General features: G+C 39.3%; 1 protein-coding gene across 1 annotated transcript; it reads right to left on the bottom strand.

The window, feature by feature from the left end:
• Positions 1 to 5,503: 5,503 nt before the first annotated feature.
• Positions 5,504 to 16,666, bottom strand: hapln4 (hyaluronan and proteoglycan link protein 4). The gene is made up of 7 exons (XM_085265388.1): positions 16,541 to 16,666; positions 15,298 to 15,415; positions 10,469 to 10,658; positions 10,048 to 10,220; positions 8,833 to 8,948; positions 8,281 to 8,467; positions 5,504 to 6,716 (listed from the first exon to the last, which is right to left on the bottom strand). Exons 1-7 carry the CDS (start codon positions 16,541 to 16,543, stop codon positions 6,325 to 6,327), a joined length of 1,179 nt encoding a protein of 392 aa, XP_085121514.1. The 5' UTR covers positions 16,544 to 16,666; the 3' UTR covers positions 5,504 to 6,324.
• Positions 16,667 to 20,410: the final 3,744 nt, after the last annotated feature.

Raw genomic sequence — 20,410 nt, forward strand, 5'->3', positions numbered from 1 at the left:
TAGATAATGTGTGATAATTTTCCACAAAATATCTTGTTGAAGAGGAAGCTAGGTTGAAAAATGTGACCATAAGCAAGGAGGGAGTATAAAGGTTAGATAGAGAGTTTATCAAAAGGCTTTTTTCAATAATTCACATAGAAACTTGATGTAAAAAAACAAAAAAACAAAACATAAATATATAGTTTTACACTAAAAACCTACAGTTTGCACAAGTGTTAAAGGGTTAGTACGTGTTATTAATCTCTGGCTCTCTCCAGCAGATGGCCCCGCCCATCCCTGAGCCTGGTTCTGCCAGAGGTTTCTTCCTGTTAAAAGGGAGTTTTTCCTTCCCACTGTCGCCAAAGTGCTTGCTCATAGGGGGTCATATGATTGTTGGATTTTTCTCTGTATGTATTATTGTAGACTTTACCTTACAATATAAAGCACTTTGAGGCAACTGTTGTTGTGATTTGGCGCTGTATAAATAAAAATGAATTTAATTAAATAAATGTGTTTCCCTCTGGACACATAGCATATGTCCGTATGATAGTCATACTCATCCCATATTTTTACATTCCAACTGTTTTTTACTGTTATTACACCACATGAAATACACAAATCTCTTTCTAACAGCACATTGTGTGTTCCAGTTATTACCCCTTTAAAGCACTTTGTGATTCTTTTTGAAACACCCTGTAAAGGTAGTGTCCAATATTTTGTTATGACCTGAGTTTGTACTGATGAACTTATACTTTCATGTTTAAACGGGATGGATACCAAAAATTCTTTAGATGAGTCCATCACAGTGTGCCAATGAAGCACACCACAAGATGGTGCTAATTTGAGAGGAAAATAGTGGGGACAGGTAGTTTATATACAGGTAAGTGACATAGATATAGATGAGCCTGATCAACTGCGATGTAACTGATCTATGGAGTGCATTGGGTCTGTTATAAAGCAGCTTGTAAGCCAGCAGGTCTGATCTCACAGATGAAGACTTAAATTGAAACACTTGGCTTTGGTTCAGATTGATGCTGCCATAATAAAATAGATAACACACAAAACCCAGAAAAAGTCCTACATTTCCAGTTTGTTCACCTCAAAAATTTCAGGAGCTGTACAAGTCTTTGTTAAGGTCCTTCTTCAGTTGTAATGAACCCCATACCAAAGTGGCCACTAGTGATTAAAGTGTGCTGAAGTATGAACCAACTGATTTTATTATAAGTTAGGTGTTAGTTATTTTCTCAAACCATAAAACTCTGAGTCAATACAGCACCAACATGCACAAACCCAGGACCTCCAATAAGAACACTGCAGCCACCATTAATACACCTTTCAATCATGTGGAAAGTCAAGTGTGAAAAAAGGTAGGGTCACCAACGTCCTCAGCGCAGGTGAAATCAATCCCTCAGTACAATATGGTATTTACCCTGTAACATTTAGTGTTTGTGACTCACTGACATTTCTGTCAAATAGTCAATTTTACTACCAGGTCGCTTCATTCAGAATCAACTGACTCAATATCTGTGCAGCAGTGATAATGCGAGACAATGAAATTCTCACTGTATGAAAGTAACGAAAAAAAGCTTCAGTGCTTCTTTTATTGCCCTTCTTTATGAGAGGAAAGGTGATAATACCTTCCTACAGTTGAAAGTGACACCGCAGCAGATGATTCTGGAAAACAAACTATTAATGTAATTGGATTTCTATTTCATGCCACAACCTGCTGATATGTAACCCACAGGTGAGCTATGAACATCATGCTGCTGTGATAAATTCTGCTTCTTATCAAGCTGTTGCCCAGCATGAACATTTATATTTTAAAAAGCTCTATAAATAAAGATTATGAGCTATATTGGATCATCAGTGTTAATTTATTGTAATGTTTAAAATAATTCAATTTGTGTCAGTTGTGTCTTCAGTTTAAGAACTGCTGCACTGCCGGTCTTTAGGTTTATGAATAATGAATTTAACTTCAGTCACAGAAAGCTTTAATAAAGGAAGGAGTTACAATGGATCATCTCTGCAGCTGGAAAAAGAGATATCAGTGGACAAGATGAGCAATTAATCTCAATGTGACAAGCTTTTCTTATTACCCTATATGTCTTTTAATAAAATCCAGACTTGGTAATAAAGTCTTATCATTATTATTATTATTGTTTATATACTGTAGCCTGTATGAAATATCATTGTAAGTATCTAAAATGTGCTTATGAAATCCTTATAAAATCTGTCATATCATTCATTTACCTCATGATGTGTAAGAAATGCGATTAGAAAAAGATACAGGTCATCTTTTTTTATTACCATTTTTACATTTTATGCACTCACCGGACACATTTAACATATTGGAAACCCTCTTTCCTCAGGGATTTTGCTCCATGTTGTCACTATAGCATTGCACAGTTGCTGCAGATTTGTCAGCTGCACACCCATCATTGCAAATCTCCACCACATCACAAAGGTGCTCTAATGGATGGAGATCTGGTGACTGTGGAGGCCATTTGAGTACAGTTCAAAAAAACAGTTTGAGATGATCTGAGTTTTGTGGAATGGCATATTATCCTGTCGGAAGCAGCCATCAGAAGAAGGCTACACTCTGGGCATAAATGGATGGACATGGTCATAAGAAATACTCAGGTAGGCTCTGCTGTTTAACTGATGCTTAATTAATACTAAGGGGTCCAAAGTGTGCCAAGAAAATATCACACATACTGTTACACAACCAACAGCAGCTTGAGTTGTTGATACAAGGCCAGCTGGAGCTATGCTTTCATGCTGTTTATGCCAAATTCTGACACTCCAATATCAATGTTGCAACAATAATCAAGACTCATCAATTTTCCAATCTTTGGGGTCCAATTTCGGTGAGCCCAAGTAAAGTGTAGCCTTAATTCTTAGATGACAGGAATTACACTCGGCATGACTGTTGTAACCCATCTGTGTCACAGTTTGACGTGTTTTTCGTAAAGCGATGCTCTTCTGGTTAATCGAGTTGCGCGGAGGGAGGGGGGCTGGAGCTATCATAATCAGAGGGTGAGAGGCAGGGTACACCCCGGACAGATTGCTAGTCTGTCGCAAGGCTAACACGAAGAGACTGTTTATACTCATATTCACACCACCTATGGGGAATTTAGAATCAGCAGTTAACCTAACCACGCTAATTGCACGTCTTTGAACTGTGGAAAGAAGCCAGAGAGATCTCACACAAACACGAGGAGGACATTCAAACACACACACAGAAAGGCCCCGGCCAGATTGTGAAGTCAAAGTCAGCACCTTCTTGCTGCAAGGCAACAGTGCTAACAACCGCACCACCATGCATTATACATTTAAAGTCACTTGAATCAACTTTATGCTTCATATCTACATGCTTAAATGCATTACACTCCTGCCATGTGAGTAGTTGATTAGATGTGTATGTAAACGAGCACCTGAACAGGTGGAGAGAATGAAGTAGTTAGCAAGTGTATATTTACACAGAGCAAACAGAGATGTAATTAAGAATATTAACTATGGCTGCACTTCAGGGCTGAGGTATTTAGCGTGCCTGTCCACTCAAATGTAAACGAGTTATTGTTTATGGTGCTTTGTTGCCCCTGTATCACTAGTGAAAGGGAACATCTGATGTAATGGCCTAAAGAAATGGTAAAGGTCTAAAACGTCTGAGGTGGAAGAATACGTCTGTGCAGGGAAAAGTGTAATCAGGCTTACAAGTAAACACCTGTGAGGTGCATGTGTCAGTAATATCAGTGTACGTCAGCTATATTGTTTCATTTTGTTTCTCGTGTTTCTTTTCTGTCACTTGACCCCACCCTTCTGCTTCCATCTCAGAGCTGTTCGGAGGGCCTGACTTCTGTCACAGGCTGATAAATGAGAGCCAGCACCAGATCGTTCCTCTGTATTCACTGTGTGGCAGTTCTGTTGTTACAGGGTCACCTAATTTCATTTCATGCTCAAAAGAAAAGGCGGTGAAAGGACCTTATGAAATGAAAGCAGTACGACGGTCATACTCTGAGCAAACCGGTTCAAAAATTTGAGTAGGGTTTTTTTTCTGGTTTCCTTTCAAAGCTCACTTCTGTTCAGTCTTTCATTTTAAATAAAGGGATTCTAAAAAAGCTTTGCCATTTTGTCTCGTCAAACTTTCGCCTGCCTGGCCTGTTGTGTCTGTAGTTTGTGCTGGTGTCACAAAATTGGTTTGATTGGTGGCTACAGTTACTGCTATTATGTTCACAAAAGCATAGTGTGCACATTTCATTTCAGAGTTGGCAGTCAGAGTCTAAAATATCGCCTCTTATTTACAGTGACCTCACTCTTACATAATCGAGATGCTGTTTAAATGCCATCCACTGTAAATATCAAATGGCTTACCGTCACAATCCCGAGCACAATAAAAAAACCAGCTGAATTACTTCATTACTGATGTGCAGAATACGCAATCCTTCATAAATTATAAATGCCACAGTTAATCAAGTAGGACTTTGCTCATTAATTTAGTGGCTCTGCCTAATGTCACAAAGTAGAACAAACTAATGGGACTGGGTAAAGTGCTCAGCAAATCATTAGAATCTTCACCTTTGATGATTGACGTCATCTCAAAGGAAAAAAAACGGCACAAAGACGTCAACATGTAGCAAACAGAGGTGATTGTTTGTCACGGACAGCATTTATTTCATGGTGCTGGACTTGCCATGAACTTGACTTAATTACAAGCTGCCTGTTGCTATGACGATGACATGGTTTGTTCTGCTGTGTTGGTGCAGTGCCAACATGTTTCCGCTCAGAGCTGTGTTCGCTGCTCAGCAGCTTCTGTCACTGGCAAACAATCAAACGTGCGAGGAAGACAAAAGCACAAAAAACATTAGTGTGACACCCACAAAATTGATTATGAACACAAAAGTAAAAATCTTAAGTCTCACGTGAGACTGAAAACTAAGAAGTTGGGTGGAAATTTAATGGTATGAACTTTGCTCCTCTGCTTTTTCTTCCAACACCACTATCAGGTTTGTTTTGTTTTAAATGACTTTGTTCCATACTTATCCCTGGGTCTGTTATTTTGAGTTGTAAAGAGTGTGGTACACTGGCAGGTATGACTGCATGTAATGTCGATTTTAGTGCCAATTCTAGGTACTGTAGCTAGTTAACAGCAACAGACTTTTTTCAGGGATCAGCATTGTTGTCTGTTTTGCTATTGTCTGGTATTCATGCATGGTAACTATCACCCTCACTTTAGTAGAAGTTTTTAATGTGTGGCTAAAACGGCAAGAAGCTGTAAATATAAAAGCAAAATACAGCAGCGAGTTCGACAACCATGTTCAAATTTTGACATCTTCCTTTCTGGTGAATGCACAACCTGTGAAATTTTAAGATACTACTGCCCTGCTGAGTATTACACACTACTCAACTAAGCAGTCTAGATGTACAGTGTTTACTGCATTGCTTCTGTCTGAAAGTATTTCATTTCAGTTTTCACCCAAATTCAGAAAGATTTCATCATTGAGGGAAAGAAGTGCACCGACACAAGTTCAAACCAAAACTTTTATTTTCTTCTTGAATATCCATTCATTCAGTAGTTCCAAACATCCTCAGTTATAAAGATCACTGCATTTAGCAATGACAGTGCAATCGGTGGCTCTGTGCAGTCAACAGCAATTACTGTAGCTTGTGTTCATGTTAATTCAGCCCTGTGATCTACTCGCAGCCAAACAATACATGCTTGCTTAGGTTTTCGTTAAGGTGCTGCCTTAATAAAGGACTATGTGTTTAAAGTGCAATTATTCTAGTTCAGCATTTACTACTTGTTCTTCAGCTCTGAGGATGCGATTGTGAGGTCTTAATGACATTGTGCAGAGGGTTGCTCACCAAGCAACCAATCAGATATAGGCAGGTACAATAAAAACTGTGAATCTTGGATATTTTTTTTTCTGCCTGCCATGCAGCTCATCCCATTTCTCTCTCAGTAATGAATATTTTCACCCTGGCATCAGGATCACAGCGGGGTCCAAAGCATGATTCACTCACACATGTAAACAAGATCATTTATGTTAGACTCTCTGATCTGAGTGATGATCAAGCCGCTATTAATTCTTGCAGTTTTCCGGGTACAGATGTGCTAACAGTCACTCGTGATAGCTGAATGACTCAAAACGAAAGGAAAACCACCCTTATAAAGATGTCATCCTTAATTTTACACAGCCTTGTTATTCTCTCTGGCAATTCTGCAAATGAGTGCATCTTGTCTCTGAGTGTTTTTTGCTTTTTTTTAAATGTGATGAATGAAATCTGGCTGCTAGGCGACAGTCAAATCTGAAATTGCATCCCTCTCCTGCTCTCAGTCTTCCTACTTTAAATCACCTTTGTGGCGTTCACGGGGATGCTGTTGCTGCTCTTCCTCTTTGTCAAACTCGCTATAGTGCTTTTTGTCTTCCCAGTTCCACCCACTGCTTCATCCTTGTTTTCACGAAAACAGTAGACTCCGTAGAGGCGGAATTTTTTATCAGGGAAGCCAAGGTTTCGGACTCCTGGCTGGGATCCTCCACAGCGAGAACGGGGGTTGACTATGGGGTACCGAATGCTGCCATCCTCAAGCCAGCCTGCTTCACAGCGGTCCAGGAGTTGAAACTTCCATGCTGCATAAAGCTGACCCACTTTGGCCGCCACTGAACCGTCTCGAATGCACGCCTTAATCGCCTCCGCATAGTTCACCTTCTTGAAGCGCTTGAGGAAATACACTTTGCCTAAGGCGGAAAAAAAGAGAGAGGCGAAGGAAAGTTGTTTGTTGTAAGAACATGTTAAAAGGTGAAGGAAAACAGAGTCAGTGCATTGTTCAGGGGGGCAGAAGAGAAGCGAATGAGAGAAGGAAGCCCCAGAGACAAGCTAAGCCCTGAGGGTAGATATTCACAGTTTTCCTGGCCTCTCTGCCTGATTGTGTTCAGAATATCAAGTCATTCCAACAACCGTCTGGGCTGCTGCTCAAAAAATCGAAAGGCAATACTGTATCAGCAGGCAGAAGTCTAAAATTACTCTTAAAATGCTTCAATTTTTGCTTTCTTCATACCTCTGAGGAGACTTTTCGCCTGGCAGTATATTAAAGTATATCGGTATCCTGATAAGCTAACTAGTTTGAACTGAGCTGAATCACAAGTACCTTCACCTAAGAAAGCAGCACAGAATAAACAATCTAACCAAGAATAAACGTCTGCTGGTTTCTAAAGCCAACGGTTTATGAAAATCATCTCAGCGAGCAAAGCTTTGCAGTTGGCTCAGTTATTGATTTTATGCTTGTTTATGTGACTGGTGGCTATTAGAGAGGCAGAATATTGTCTCATATTTCCCCAGTGGACTTTCAGTAAATGCATTTCAGCTGGACCGAGACACAGCATCGGTCACAACCGCTGCTCAAACCTCCTGCCCACAACAGACTGTCCACAGTAATTAACACACAAGGGAAGCCATGAGCAATTGTTTAAGGTTTCTGTCAAACCACCTTTTTCTCACTAAGGAAAGGCACTGGTTATTTTAAAACAGTTTGTGATTCAATAAAATCATTTTTAACTGTTTTTAAAACTTCTTAAACACGGATGCAGACTCAAACCACAGCAGTTGAACAGTTCAACAAGCCGAACTTCTTCTCACTAAGAGTTAAATGTGAAGCTCAGTATCTATGACTCTTTAGGGGCTACATACCAGCATAAACTCTAGAAGGTTGTACTATTCCTTGGCAGGTACATTTAACTTCTAGTCTTTCTGTCTGCCTATTCCCCCAACAAGAAATATTTTGTCAGTTGCAAATCTGAGTATAGCAGTTTATTCTTATAATAATCAACGTGGGCTTTTTATATACTGTCTACTCTGAGCCAAGGTGTCTTTCTGGAATAACTTTTGACTACACATACCTTTCCTCCAGTAAAACTCTTTTACTTTTCTTTTTTTTTTTTTTGTTTAGGCTTGTGAACATGAAGGTAGCATGTGCAGACTCTCTGTGGGAATGTGATGTAAATCAAAGAACAGGGAGATGAAAGGCAAGGCTTTCTACCCAGAGGACACTGTGGCCCTAGCAGGGCTGAATCAACATACCCTGATTTAAAACCAATGGCCTAAGGCCTCAAAGATCACAGGGAGAGATCAGAGATCTCATTTCCCCCTGGTCTACCACTCATGAAACATCCTATTTTTAAAAGTAGCAGCATGACAAAGTAGCACTTGAAAGCTTTTGTTCTTTCTTAATATCATGTCACAGATACTTGATAGCACTTCTTATTTGTTGTATTGTCATGTATGTCATGTATCTCCATCTCTCACCGTTGAGCTTGGAAGTGAAGCAGAAAGCATCATAACGCTCATCTTCTTTGTGCCTATAGCCGTAGTTTCGAACACCAGCTGGGGTGTCCTTACGTCCGCACTCGTCCCTGGGATGAGAGATAGGGTACTGAACTGAGCCGTCCTCCAGCCATCCAGCATTACACCAGTCTAGTCCCTCCAGCCATGCCTGCAGAAGAAGATAATGTAGGTCAGTGGGTCGATCTAAAGGATTAAAGAAATTATAAAGAGGGGAACAAATTCAGTTTATCTCTTGTGACATAACTCCATTGCACTTGACTTTACTCCATAAAGCCTCTAAGAGTTGGAGGACTGACCTGCAGTAAAATTCCTGATCTCCATATTCTTAATTCCAGACTTACTACTGCTCTAAAAAGTTAATGACATCAGTAAGTAAGCATATTGTAATAACTAAAAAAGTACCTGTAGACTAATGTACTATGGATGGTGTTATCTCTATGCATCCTAACTAGCAATACCTTCTCAGTATGACATACCGTCCATGTTTAATTCAATTAAAGTATGTGTATTCACCTTGTGCAGTTGAGAATGAGAAGCTAGAATGGCATCCTGCTTTTTGCAAGCATCCTCAGCCTGGTAGTAGTTGAGCTTGTAGCGCCCCTCACGGGGATAGTAGGGAAAGACCACTCCTACAGGCGACAGAATCAAAGTAGGAAGCTGTAAATGTCTTTAGTTTTTCTGAATTTCATACAGACATTAAAATTATAAGATTTATTTTAGGTATTTAGTTATTCCAAAGTTAACAAATTCCTTTGTCGCAGCAATTAAAATTAAATTAAACACCACAGACATATAGAGTCAGGTAAAAAAAAAATGAATAATGAAGAGAGAAAGTGAAGAGATATGTGCTGTCTTGGAAAACACAAGGTGCACCCTTTATGCTTCCATGGGAATTAAAAGCCAAAGTTGCAGCCAGGTGCACTTGATTAACGGATCGTGAGAAAGCGTGAGGAACTCTATAAAAATAGTGTTGGCAGTTTGCTGTACTGGTGCATTCAGATGTGTGTTAACACACTGGGAACAGAAGCGATTGTTACTGTCCATCAGTCTTGAAAGGATAATAACGACATTTCTAAGCAATTTAAAGTCCATGATTGTACAGTGAGAAAGATTATTCACAACTGGAAAACATTCAAGACAGTTGCTGATCTTCCCAGGATTGGAAATCCTAGAAGATTTACCACAAGGTCAGACCCTAAAAGAAAGAAGAAGAAGAAGAAGAAACAAGGAGCTACATCTCAGACTCTACAGGCCTCTGTTAGTATGCTAAATGGGTTGTTTGGAAGGGTCTCCAGGAGAAAGTCTCTAGTGTTAAATTCAAGTCCAAAATGCTGGGGCAGCACCTTGAGATGACTCTGCATAAACAATGAGCTGAAGCAATGCTGTAAAGAAGAGTAACAAGTAATAAGTAAAATGTATAGATCAATCAATTAAAATGCAGTATGACAGTTAACTTAATAAGACAAAAACAAATTTGAAATCATAAATTCAATAAGATAAGTATACCTTTAAATAACAGTATTTAATAATAATATCATTATATAACAGAACAAAAATCTTCATCTTCAAATTCAACAAAGCAAACTAAAAAAATCATTTAAAATGACTTTAAAAATACATGCATATAAGATGGCATTTAGGTCTCACAGTATAACAGTGTGCAATGCGGTGAACTCAAATAAACTGAACATTTCAACAAAATTTCCTACAAATGGCCCAGAGCCTGACCTTCTAAGTCAAGGTTGACAAATCCTGTATCGTCTTCCATGTCGTTAGTGACCTCACACTCGTAGCGTCCATAGTCCTCCAGCGTGACATTTTGGATGATCACCGATGCGTCGCCTGGTCCTGCTTGCTCCAGAAACACACGGCCACGATACGATCCAAACACACGCTGCTGCCTGGAGAGATTTGAAAGACACTCATTGTCCTCAAAACAGCTGCTGTTAGCAAAATGATTGAAAAATGCTCCAACCTGAGAAAATACTTGGATGATAAACTGTGTGTGACAGAGTTTATTATGTCAGTGCATCTTATCAATAAAATTAGCGAAACTAAAGCAAATTTGGAAAAAAAAAATCATGAAATCATAATTAGTTAAAACAAAAGTGCAAGATGAATCAACTGAGAATAACGATGCAGAATTTACTTTCCCAGTGCTACAAAGACGTCCTCGAACTGCAGCGTGTCCGTCACTTTGGTCCATTTAATCCTGATGCGAGCAGGATCGACGTTCTCCGGCTCATGATGGAATCTGCAGGGCAAAGTGATGGAGCCACCCCGATGTGTCACCACTTTACCAGGGGCAGTCTGCACAATCACGGCTCCAGTGTCGTCCTCTGAAAGGAAAGAAGAAGGAGGGAAAATTGGCTCAGTTTATTTCACTGCTACTGATGGAAGATTTTTAGTAATATATTCTTTTATATGCAGGTTTGTGGCTAATATTTATTTTTCTTATTACTAAACAGAAGTCTATTTTGGGAAATATGCGACCCATACTTGTAACTGTAATCATGAAATTCAGTCTCTGAATCTATTTGTGAGGCTTATCTCTCTAAGATGCCTGCAAAAATTGAATCAGCATCAGCTAATAAAGCGTGTGCTGTTTACTTGTGCACATTACTGCTCCGGTAATTGAGCATATCAACAGAGGAGAACGTTTTTTTCCTATCGAAGGGTCCAGCAAGCAGCACACTCATCTTCCTGTCTGCTCTATCATGACATTACTCACTCTACAATTTTAACCTCCACTTCTGCAGAGAGCGATTCACCAAAATTACCCAAGACTAATGGTAACCACAGTCCTCTTCCTCCAAATGGACAATAACAAGACCTGTTTAGCATTTTTGGCAGACATTTGTTCAGACGCTCTGTGTGCACACGCACCTAGGCAACCAAAGACTCACAACATGTGTGGGGTAAACATTTAAAATGTTTAATGAGCAGCTGCAAAAGGTTTTCTGCTATGTTGTGACCAGATAAAGGCACCTACAATTATCCATGCCAGCCAGCAATTAGTCCTGTCACTACTTACTGGTCTCTGCAAAGTTGTTTATCACCATCACAAATAAAAGCATCAAGTGATGTTTAATCAAAACTTTGAGCGCATTATTTCTCAGCGTTGGAGGTTATGTTGTGACATACTTATGTTAAGCCAAATAACACAAAGTTAACATTTTCATTAGGTTTTAAAAATTTCCAGCAGTGATAGTGTTTTCAGATCCAAGGGGTTCATCAGTCACTTTTAAAAAGGGTCACACTGTTTACTCTGGGGATCTGCAAATGTTTTAACCCTCCTGCTGTTTCATCTTCACTTCACCTTTTCTTAAATTAACATTGTTTGGCTGCTTTATGCTTCTAAATCATAATTTAATGTGGACTTTCATTCAAGTCAGTTTTATTTAAATAGTGGCAAATCACAACACTTGCCTCAAGGCGCTTTGTATTGTAAGGTAAAGAGCCTACAATAATACAGAGAAAACCACAGCAGTCAGATGACCCACTATTAGTAAGCACTTGGTAACAGTGGGAAGGAAAAACTCGCTTTTAACAGGAAGAATAGGCAGAACCAGCCATGGAAGCATGGCTTTTCATCTGTTGAAATCTGCTTCAACCTGTTGGGGATGAGGGAAAGGAGACAGTACAGGCAATACTGTGGAAGAGAGCCAGAAATTAATAATGACAAATGATTAAATGCACAGTGTTTTATAAACATACACAGAGTGAAAAGAGGTGAGTGAGGAAAAAACAGTGCATCATGGGAAGCCCCCAGCAGCACCATAACTAAGGGAGGAATCAGGGTCACCTGATGCAGCCTTAACTATTTGTTTTATCAAAATGGAAAGTATTAGGCCTACTCTATAAAAAGTGGTGAGGGTGTCTATCTCCTGAATCCAAATTGGGAGCTGGTTCCACAGAAAGTTGAAGGCTCTGCCTCCCATTCTGCTTCTAATTACAGAGGAATCACAAGAAAACCCGCAATCTGAGAGCAAAGTGCTCTGATGGAGTGATATGGTGCCGTGAGGTCTTTAAGATAAGATGATTATTGATCATTCAACACCCTGTATGTGAGGAGAAGGATTTAACAGAGAGCCAATGAAGAGGCTAATATGGAAGAAATATGCTATCTCTTTCTAGTCCTGTCAGTACTCTCACTGCAATATTTTGGCTAAACTGAAGGCCTTTCAAGGATTTTTTTAGGACAGCCTGATAATAGTAAATTACAAAAGTACAGCCTAGAAATAAATAAATTCATGAACTAGTTTCAGCATCACCCTGAGAAAAGTTTTTAATCTTAAAGACATTGTGCAAACGCAAAAGTAGTCCTACACATCCTGGTCAGAAACAACTCCATGGTTACTGACAGTGCTACAGCAGACCAAGGTAATGCCATCCAGAGCAAGCATCTAGTTAGACACCATGTTTCTAGGTTTTTTGGGGATGAGTTCATAACCTAGGTTTCATCTGAATTCAGAAGCAGGAAACAGGTCACCCAGATCTTTAAATATTTAGGACATTTTTGTAGTTCAATGATTTGCTTTGTGTAGTATGGCTTCATTGATCGATAAAGCTGAGTATCATCTGCATAACAATGAAAATGTATGTTATGCCTTTGAATGATACTTTCTAAGGGAAGCATGTTTAATGAAAATAGAATTGGTTCCAGTATCGAATCCTGTGGAAGTACATAATTACACCTTTAACACGTAACCTCTAATACCTGTAAAACATTATGGTCAATGATGTGGTGAGTGATACCTGCACTGAGGTCTAACAGGAAAAGCACAGAGATGAGTCCACTGTCAGATTCCATAAGAAGATCATTTGTAAACTTCACTAATGCTGTTTCTGTGCTGTGATGAACTGAAAAAGCCTGACTGAAATTCTTCAAATAAACCACTCCTCTGGAGATGATCAGATTTTAGGCCTACAGAGGATTTCAACATTAACTATTTCATTCATCTTCTAGTCTAAACACAGTGTAGAAAAAGAGTAGAAAGCAAGTGTGTGACTCAAGTGAGCCAGTACCCGACTGACTTAAGTTTTCCATCATGTTTTAAAATGTCCAGTCTAGAAACAACCTAAAAGGAATAGGAATTGATGAAACATAAAGTACATCATATTTCAGTTTTAGGATTTTGCATGTCAGGACAGAAAAAAAGAAACATTTTGTCCTTAACAGGCCTAAAGATTATGTAAATAAAACCTCAGATGAACAACAAAATGTGGCATATTGCATTTAAAAATAGTCATTAATCGTTTATTTGTTTGTTTAAATGCAAAAGCAATGTGTGAAAAACTATTCACCGTTACTGCTTCCATGGGAACTGAGTGGGAAAGTCACAACCAGGCGCTGCTAATAAAATGCACTTGATTAAATGGTCATCAAAACGTTTGAGCATCTCTATAAAATCAAATCTAATCAAAGCCAAGAACGGAAGACAGAGAAACAATTGTTACCACCTATCAGTCGGGGAAGAATAATAAGGCCATTGCCAAGCAATTTGAAGTCCATCATTCTGCAGTGACAAAGATTATTCAGAAGTAGAAAACAATCAAGCCAGATGCCAATCTTCCCAGGAGTGGACATCCCAGCAAATTCACCCCAAAGTCAGAATGTGCAAAACAAAAGATACATCTCAAACTCTGCAGGCTTCAGTTTGCATGTCAAATGTAAAATTTGTGAAAGGGCGAACTGAACAGTTACAGCCTATTTGGAAGGTTTGCAAGGGGAAAGCCACTTTTCTCTAAAAAGAGCATTGCATCATGGCTTAGGTTTGCAGGGCTGCATGTGAACAGACTGCAAGAACAATGTCCTTTGAACAGACAAGACCAAAGTGGAGATGTCTGGCCATAATCCACAGTGCCACACTTAGTGAAAACGAGAGTATCAAAGTGTTTTAGGGCAACACAGTGGTTAGCACCCTCACCTCACAGCAAGAAAGGTCACCAGTGGTCTTTCTGTGTGGATCTCTCTTAGGGGCTTCTCCTCAGGTACTCTGGCTTCCTCCCACAATCCAAGGACATGCTTGTTAGCTTAATTTGTCATTTTATTTTGCCCGTAGGTATCAGTGTGAGCCTGAATGATTGTCCACCTCTCTGTGTTAGCACTGCAACAGACAGCAACCTTTTCAGGGTGTACCCTCACTTTCACCCCATGACTGCTGTCATGAACTGAGAGTGAGTGTGCTTCACGAACCTGTACCTATTTGTATCTAGAAGCTGATAAATTCACGAAGTACCAGCATGTCTGTAACACATAAACTACATGAATAAATAAAATTATAAACGTTATGTTGAACAACAGCAAGAATTCAATTATTTTAAACTGTTTTATTTCAAGAGAAAATAGATCTTTTTAGCTTTTACTCTGAAGGTAATATAGACAACCAGAAGTACTGCAGTCAATAGTTTAATCTTTGACATTCTCTATTTTTCTGACAAGACAAACGTTTATCTCGGTCCTCAGGTGGGCAGTGTTTAATTGGGTGCTCACAGTTCTGATAATGAACAAAAGTGAAAGCTTTGCTTGTGAAGATTATCATTGTTACAAAATGGCCAAGGCGGTTTTGTCTGCACAGCCCAATGTCACGGAAATGAATGAATAAAATCGCAATTGCCAAGAAATTCTGCACAAAATACTGTGGGATGTGGAATATATTATATATTAATGTGAATACAGGTGCACTGAGTTTGGAGAGTTAGTGGAGAGCTCCGGATCCCAAAGCCCATAAAAAGTTAAAGAAGTCTATTTTGCTTGGACTCTAAGATAACCCAGCTGAGGTTAATAAAGCTGTTCAGATTTTTCCAGTAACTTTTCCACCAACTTTTTATTACTATCTTAGTAAAAAAAAAAAAAAAATCCTGAAGAAACTCTACATATCATTCATGTTATTGAGCAGATAAATGCAAATCAAGATCTCCTCACCTTGGAGAAGTGTAATTGTTCATACAAATGAAAGTGTTAACTGGTCTTACCAAGAACATGCACCACTTTCCTCCTTCCTTTCTCTATGCCAGCAGGCGAGGAAGATACCGAGAGAGCAGAAGTCAGGATAAATGCCACAAAGATCAGAGGCTGGAGCTCCTTTGAGAACTGCAAGAAAGGACAGCTCATACATGACAACCAGCGCAATCGGAAACAACTTAGTAGAACTTGCTGGCAGTGCCTTGTAGTAGTTGAGCTTGACAGTGTCAACTTTGATACATCCTAAACAAGTAGGATAAAATCAACATTTCCTAGCACTTTCCAGCAATAATAAAACTCAACCAGAAAATGCATATATTGCCTGTTTAAATGCTCTGCACTGAAGCTGGTAACCAAATGGCTGAAAACAGACAATCAATTATATTAATCAATTTTTTAGCTCACAGTCACAGCACAAAAGAGAAGCATAGTTCTCACAGCATAGTTTAAACTTATAGCTTGTTTGCTATTTTTTATCTGCACTGCCATGTGTCTCAATTAAGAACTGGAAGTATTTTAAAGATTTTTTTTTCAGTGAAAAGTCCTGGATCAGAGGCAGCCAGCTAGTAAACAAAAGACTACACACAGGAACAACACAAACATCATGGCAGCTACTGAAGAAAAACATAAATGTGGTATTTGTTGTTGTTATCATACACATTAGACATAAGGACTGTTATTACCTGTTCTCTGGCAGGTACCACAAAAGGGTAACTTTGCTAAAAATAAATAAATAAACACAATTCTTCCTGAATGCTATTGTTGCACAGGAGAGTGTGTAATGCATGGACAGAGCCAGCATGTGACACCAGTGTTTCTGCTGCATCAATATATCCATGATTGGTCGAGGGGATGGTGCAATGCAAACCACTCTGCATATGCAGAGGTCAGAGTTTCACTTCATTGTGTATGGAATAAAATCATTATAATAGTCATCTTAAAGGTGTCAAGGCAAATGCTGCCACTGCATGCACTGCTAGAGGTCTGCAATGTCAGCGTCACCTGTGAATAATCACTTCCTATGAAACAGCTCTGGTGCACCACATAAATTCTGAACATGAATTCAGGCCTCAGTGAAGCAGAGTAACTAAAGCAGCAGCTATTGTACATGCACATTGCACACTATAAACAGCCCTGCTGCATCATTTCTCTCAAGGTTAGTCCAATGATCATCCCTGCAGCTGCACGGTAACGTAGCACACAGAACTGCCGAGCAGAGCCATACTATCCGAGCATAGAAGTGTATGAACTTACCATGGCTATCACAACAGGATTAATGCCTGGATGATGACGATGTGATGCTGTGAAGCGTTTAACTCCTCAGCAAGGCTAAACGCTGATCTGCAGCAGCACTCACCTCTCTCTTGCACCCCCCACCCCCCACCTTTCTCTCTGTTTCCAGTCCCATTGCTGTTCTCTCACTCTGCAGGGGAACCACCAGTGTTTGTGGGTCGTTCCCGCAGTCCTCCGATGACGCAGCACATATTTGATTGTGCACTGTGCGTGGATACGTCTTCTCTGCATTATAAAGCCAATTAGAGTGTCACTTATTCGACTGTCACATTGATTCAGTTAATGTGGTGAAAGCTTATTTACTTTCAGGCAAACCAATGTTTCTTTTAAAGATCAATATCAATAATAGAAACTGTTTGCATGAAATGCTGACTGAGAATTAAGATTGATTGCTGTATTCAAGACAAATCAAATTCACTTAGATAACTTTATGGCTGAGTAAGAGAAAGGTAATAAAGAGTGCACTTTGAGCTCAAGTTGTTGGGTTTTCTCTTGTTGCATTGAAGGGCCAGTAATTAACATGAATGACATACCATTACACAAGGAATGTGAATTGTTCTTACAGAATTCAGAGCATATCATGAAATATAATTAAATATAATTCAAATATGGCTCCAACTATTTGAAGGTGGAGCTTGGCATCATTAGTTTAAAAACTTTTACAGAGATAGTTGATTATAGTGCAAATGAAAGATTGTGTGGGTTCAAAGACCGGGCCCACAGGTAAAAGCTTTAGGCCTCTCTAAAATTACTGTGCATGATCTAAAGACAAAATTGCAACGGATCAGATGATGGTATAAAACTTCACTTGAAAGCAAAGTTTTTGCCTTTGCTGTCCATTGACTGAATTTTTATTGATGTGAAGGTTATCAGACTGAGGTGCAAAGAAGAAGTTTTGTCCCTCAGACTTGCATGAATTTTCTGTTCATCCAGTGGGATAAATTGGTTAAGAACATGCATAAGTCTGTCATAGGAAGCTCTGTTGTCTCATATTCTCTCCACATATCCTCTGTCAAATTCAAAATTTCAGTATCACCAATTAAGTCCAATTCCGTGTCTCTGTAAGCTAATTCTTTATATTGATTGTAATCGGTGACTGTCCCTTTTAGACCGTCTGCCGAGTAAGCCTTCCCCCTTCTCATGTCCACCCCATCCAAGTTTTCCTAGGGATCTCATCCAAAGTCTTCAGCTTTCTGCTTACTATGCTCAACCACCATCTCCCGTGTCTTGACTCTAGGGGGTCCAGTCAATGTCTCCTGCCTTCATCTGGGATTCTACTCTATGATGTAGCTTCTCATCACAGTCAAACCACCAAAAATACATCAATTCTTAAGTTCAGAGTTTTGTTATAAATTTGTCTCTTTTCTTCCAAAATGACATCGCCTTATTGGAATCAGGGATTTTTCAAGTCTTTTTTAAGCGTGACTTGTGCCCACCCACTCTCTGAAATATCAAAACCGCATCAGTATAAGATGCAAAAATAAATAAATAAATTAAGGAAAGGGGAAATTTGTACACAAACAACTAAATAATGATTTATGGGGAAAATTGAAGGTTGACAGCATTAACACTGACAGCTTGCTTTTAGGCCATGAGCCAACAGCTGGCTGTTACCAAAAGCATTAACAGGCTGTTTGATGCATTTTTTTAACCCGCTCTTCAATGCTGTATTATCCTCAAATGAACAAAATATTCTCTGCCCTGTATCCATGGAATTTTAACAAGGTTTTTGCATGCAAGTTATTCGTTTTCGGGGACCTCAGAGCAGAGAAGAGAAAAATGATCCTCCTACAAATCTATTAAAATCTGGAAAACACACTCCAGGCATTCTTTTTCTGATACTGTTAAAACACTAAGGGTTTTGTCTAAGATTAACTGTTACCTAGAGGGGAGGTAATTTTCTCTAATGAAATTGAACAACCATTGGCCAAAAATGTCCATCAGCATTGATTCAGTGACTTAGATTTTGTGGATTTAAAACCTACTTTCTGAAACCAATTTCAAGAAAATCAGTACTATCAAAGTTAGGAGTCACCTGTTTTCTTTGCATCTAGTATGGCAGGAATGGCTATGGCAGATATCGCTAAGTTAAAATTCAAGTTCATAGTCAAAGCATATGTTAGTTAACTGATGCCTTTTCATGTATGCAGCATGTTACCAACCACTGTCTCATAAATAGTCAGAGAGCTTGAGTCATGAGAACAAATAGAGCCTATTTGTTTGTGTTCATATTAAATGCATGGACCAAATAACAAGTGGACCATGTTCAGATTAGGGAAACACATGCTGATCATGCACTTGATGTGTTTTGACTCGGCATGGTAATATTTGTGTAGCTCTATGTAAACTGTGAAACTTTCCTTTTATCATAAGCCATGCATTAATTGGTTATTTAACTTAAGTTGTGCCATGCATTCATAAAATCATATACATTTATATTTATATTTTATCACGATACCTCACTGGAAGTCCTTCCACCCCTGCAGTGTGGATTGCTTAGTTGTATTTTTCACTGCTCCACACCTCTCCTGGGCCTCCTGCACAGCCGAGCAGACATCTGCAGCAAAGATCCCCTGTGACGCCCATCATGGGATTAGAGAGCTGTTTGGAGTATCCGCATTTGATTTAAAGCCTGTGTCATACACACAGAATGCACCGAATGTGCAAGCAGGAACGATGTCACACTTCAGCATGTAAAAAAGCTGCTGAGCGAGAGCGAATTAAATGAGTTTGCCTCTCTCCCTATCTGCTGGCCTATTGCTTAGCAAAGTACGAGGGATAATTACTTGTGAGTGGGCTACAGTTATTGATGGGGTGGGGATGGAAAGAAAGGTTACACTGCTGTTTCAAAAAGCTTTATCTAGGAATAAATAACTCCTTCATCTCTGTCAAGAAACACTGTTCGTTGTGCTCATGTGACTGAACTGCATTCAAAGCATCGAGTTATTGAAAATATTTGGCAGATAGTTTTGTGAATTCCATTACATGCTGAAGCGATAATTATTCTTAAGCCTCTCATTCTGAGAACCCACAGTTATAACACTGGCAGGGATCTCAACAATGGTCTTTCTTCTAATTAAATGTCAGCAAACCTCCTCCAGTGAGCCCGGTGGTCACTGAAGTGTGTTTGTTTCCCCTAAACAAAAACAACACAAATCATAAGTCATTCATTTGATGTCTTTGTAAAAGACAATGATGAGAGTAGACTATTTACTGAGCCGCCCACACACTTCCAACACACAGCAGCATCAATCAGCAGAAAGGAAACAAAGGGGATCAAGGAACATAAACAGATATGGAATGAAAAGCTGGCAATTTGGGCACCGAGGATCAGACAGAATGCAGAACAGTAGAGGCGTGTCTCGTGTTCCTGCTATTCTGAGAGAACGAATGTCTTTTTAAAACTAGTTGTGTATATTCACCAGAGTGACTGAGTGACAACAGCTGTCGGCACATCCTTGCCACTCAGTCCCTGAGTAATGATCTGCCCTGGCTCCAATGATGCTGGGTGGGAAAAGGTGAGCATATAGAGTCTCAGTTATATAGCATACTGCAAGATGTCAGTTAGCTCAGTGTGACATCTCACTTTTGTGCAAAAATATAATAAAAAGTTTTTCCGTACTTTGAAACATGTATAAAGTTGATCAGATCATCAGTTGATCTCATAAAAGAGCCAAACTGCAAAACATGAGTTAAATTACTGGTGTTCTTTTCACCATAATGGCTTTATTTGGATTCAGTCCACACAAATAGGTATCACTGCTCTCCTTGTTTGTACCCTGTATTTATTTGTATTTTAGCATCTGTGAAAAATTAAAATATCAAAAATTA

Source organism: Mchenga conophoros, linkage group LG23 (assembly GCF_057382185.1).
Source record: "Mchenga conophoros isolate Kocher_MC1m ecotype Shallow Benthic linkage group LG23, M_conophoros_male_GT1.1, whole genome shotgun sequence".
In the NCBI taxonomy this organism is placed as follows: domain Eukaryota; kingdom Metazoa; phylum Chordata; class Actinopteri; order Cichliformes; family Cichlidae; genus Mchenga; species Mchenga conophoros.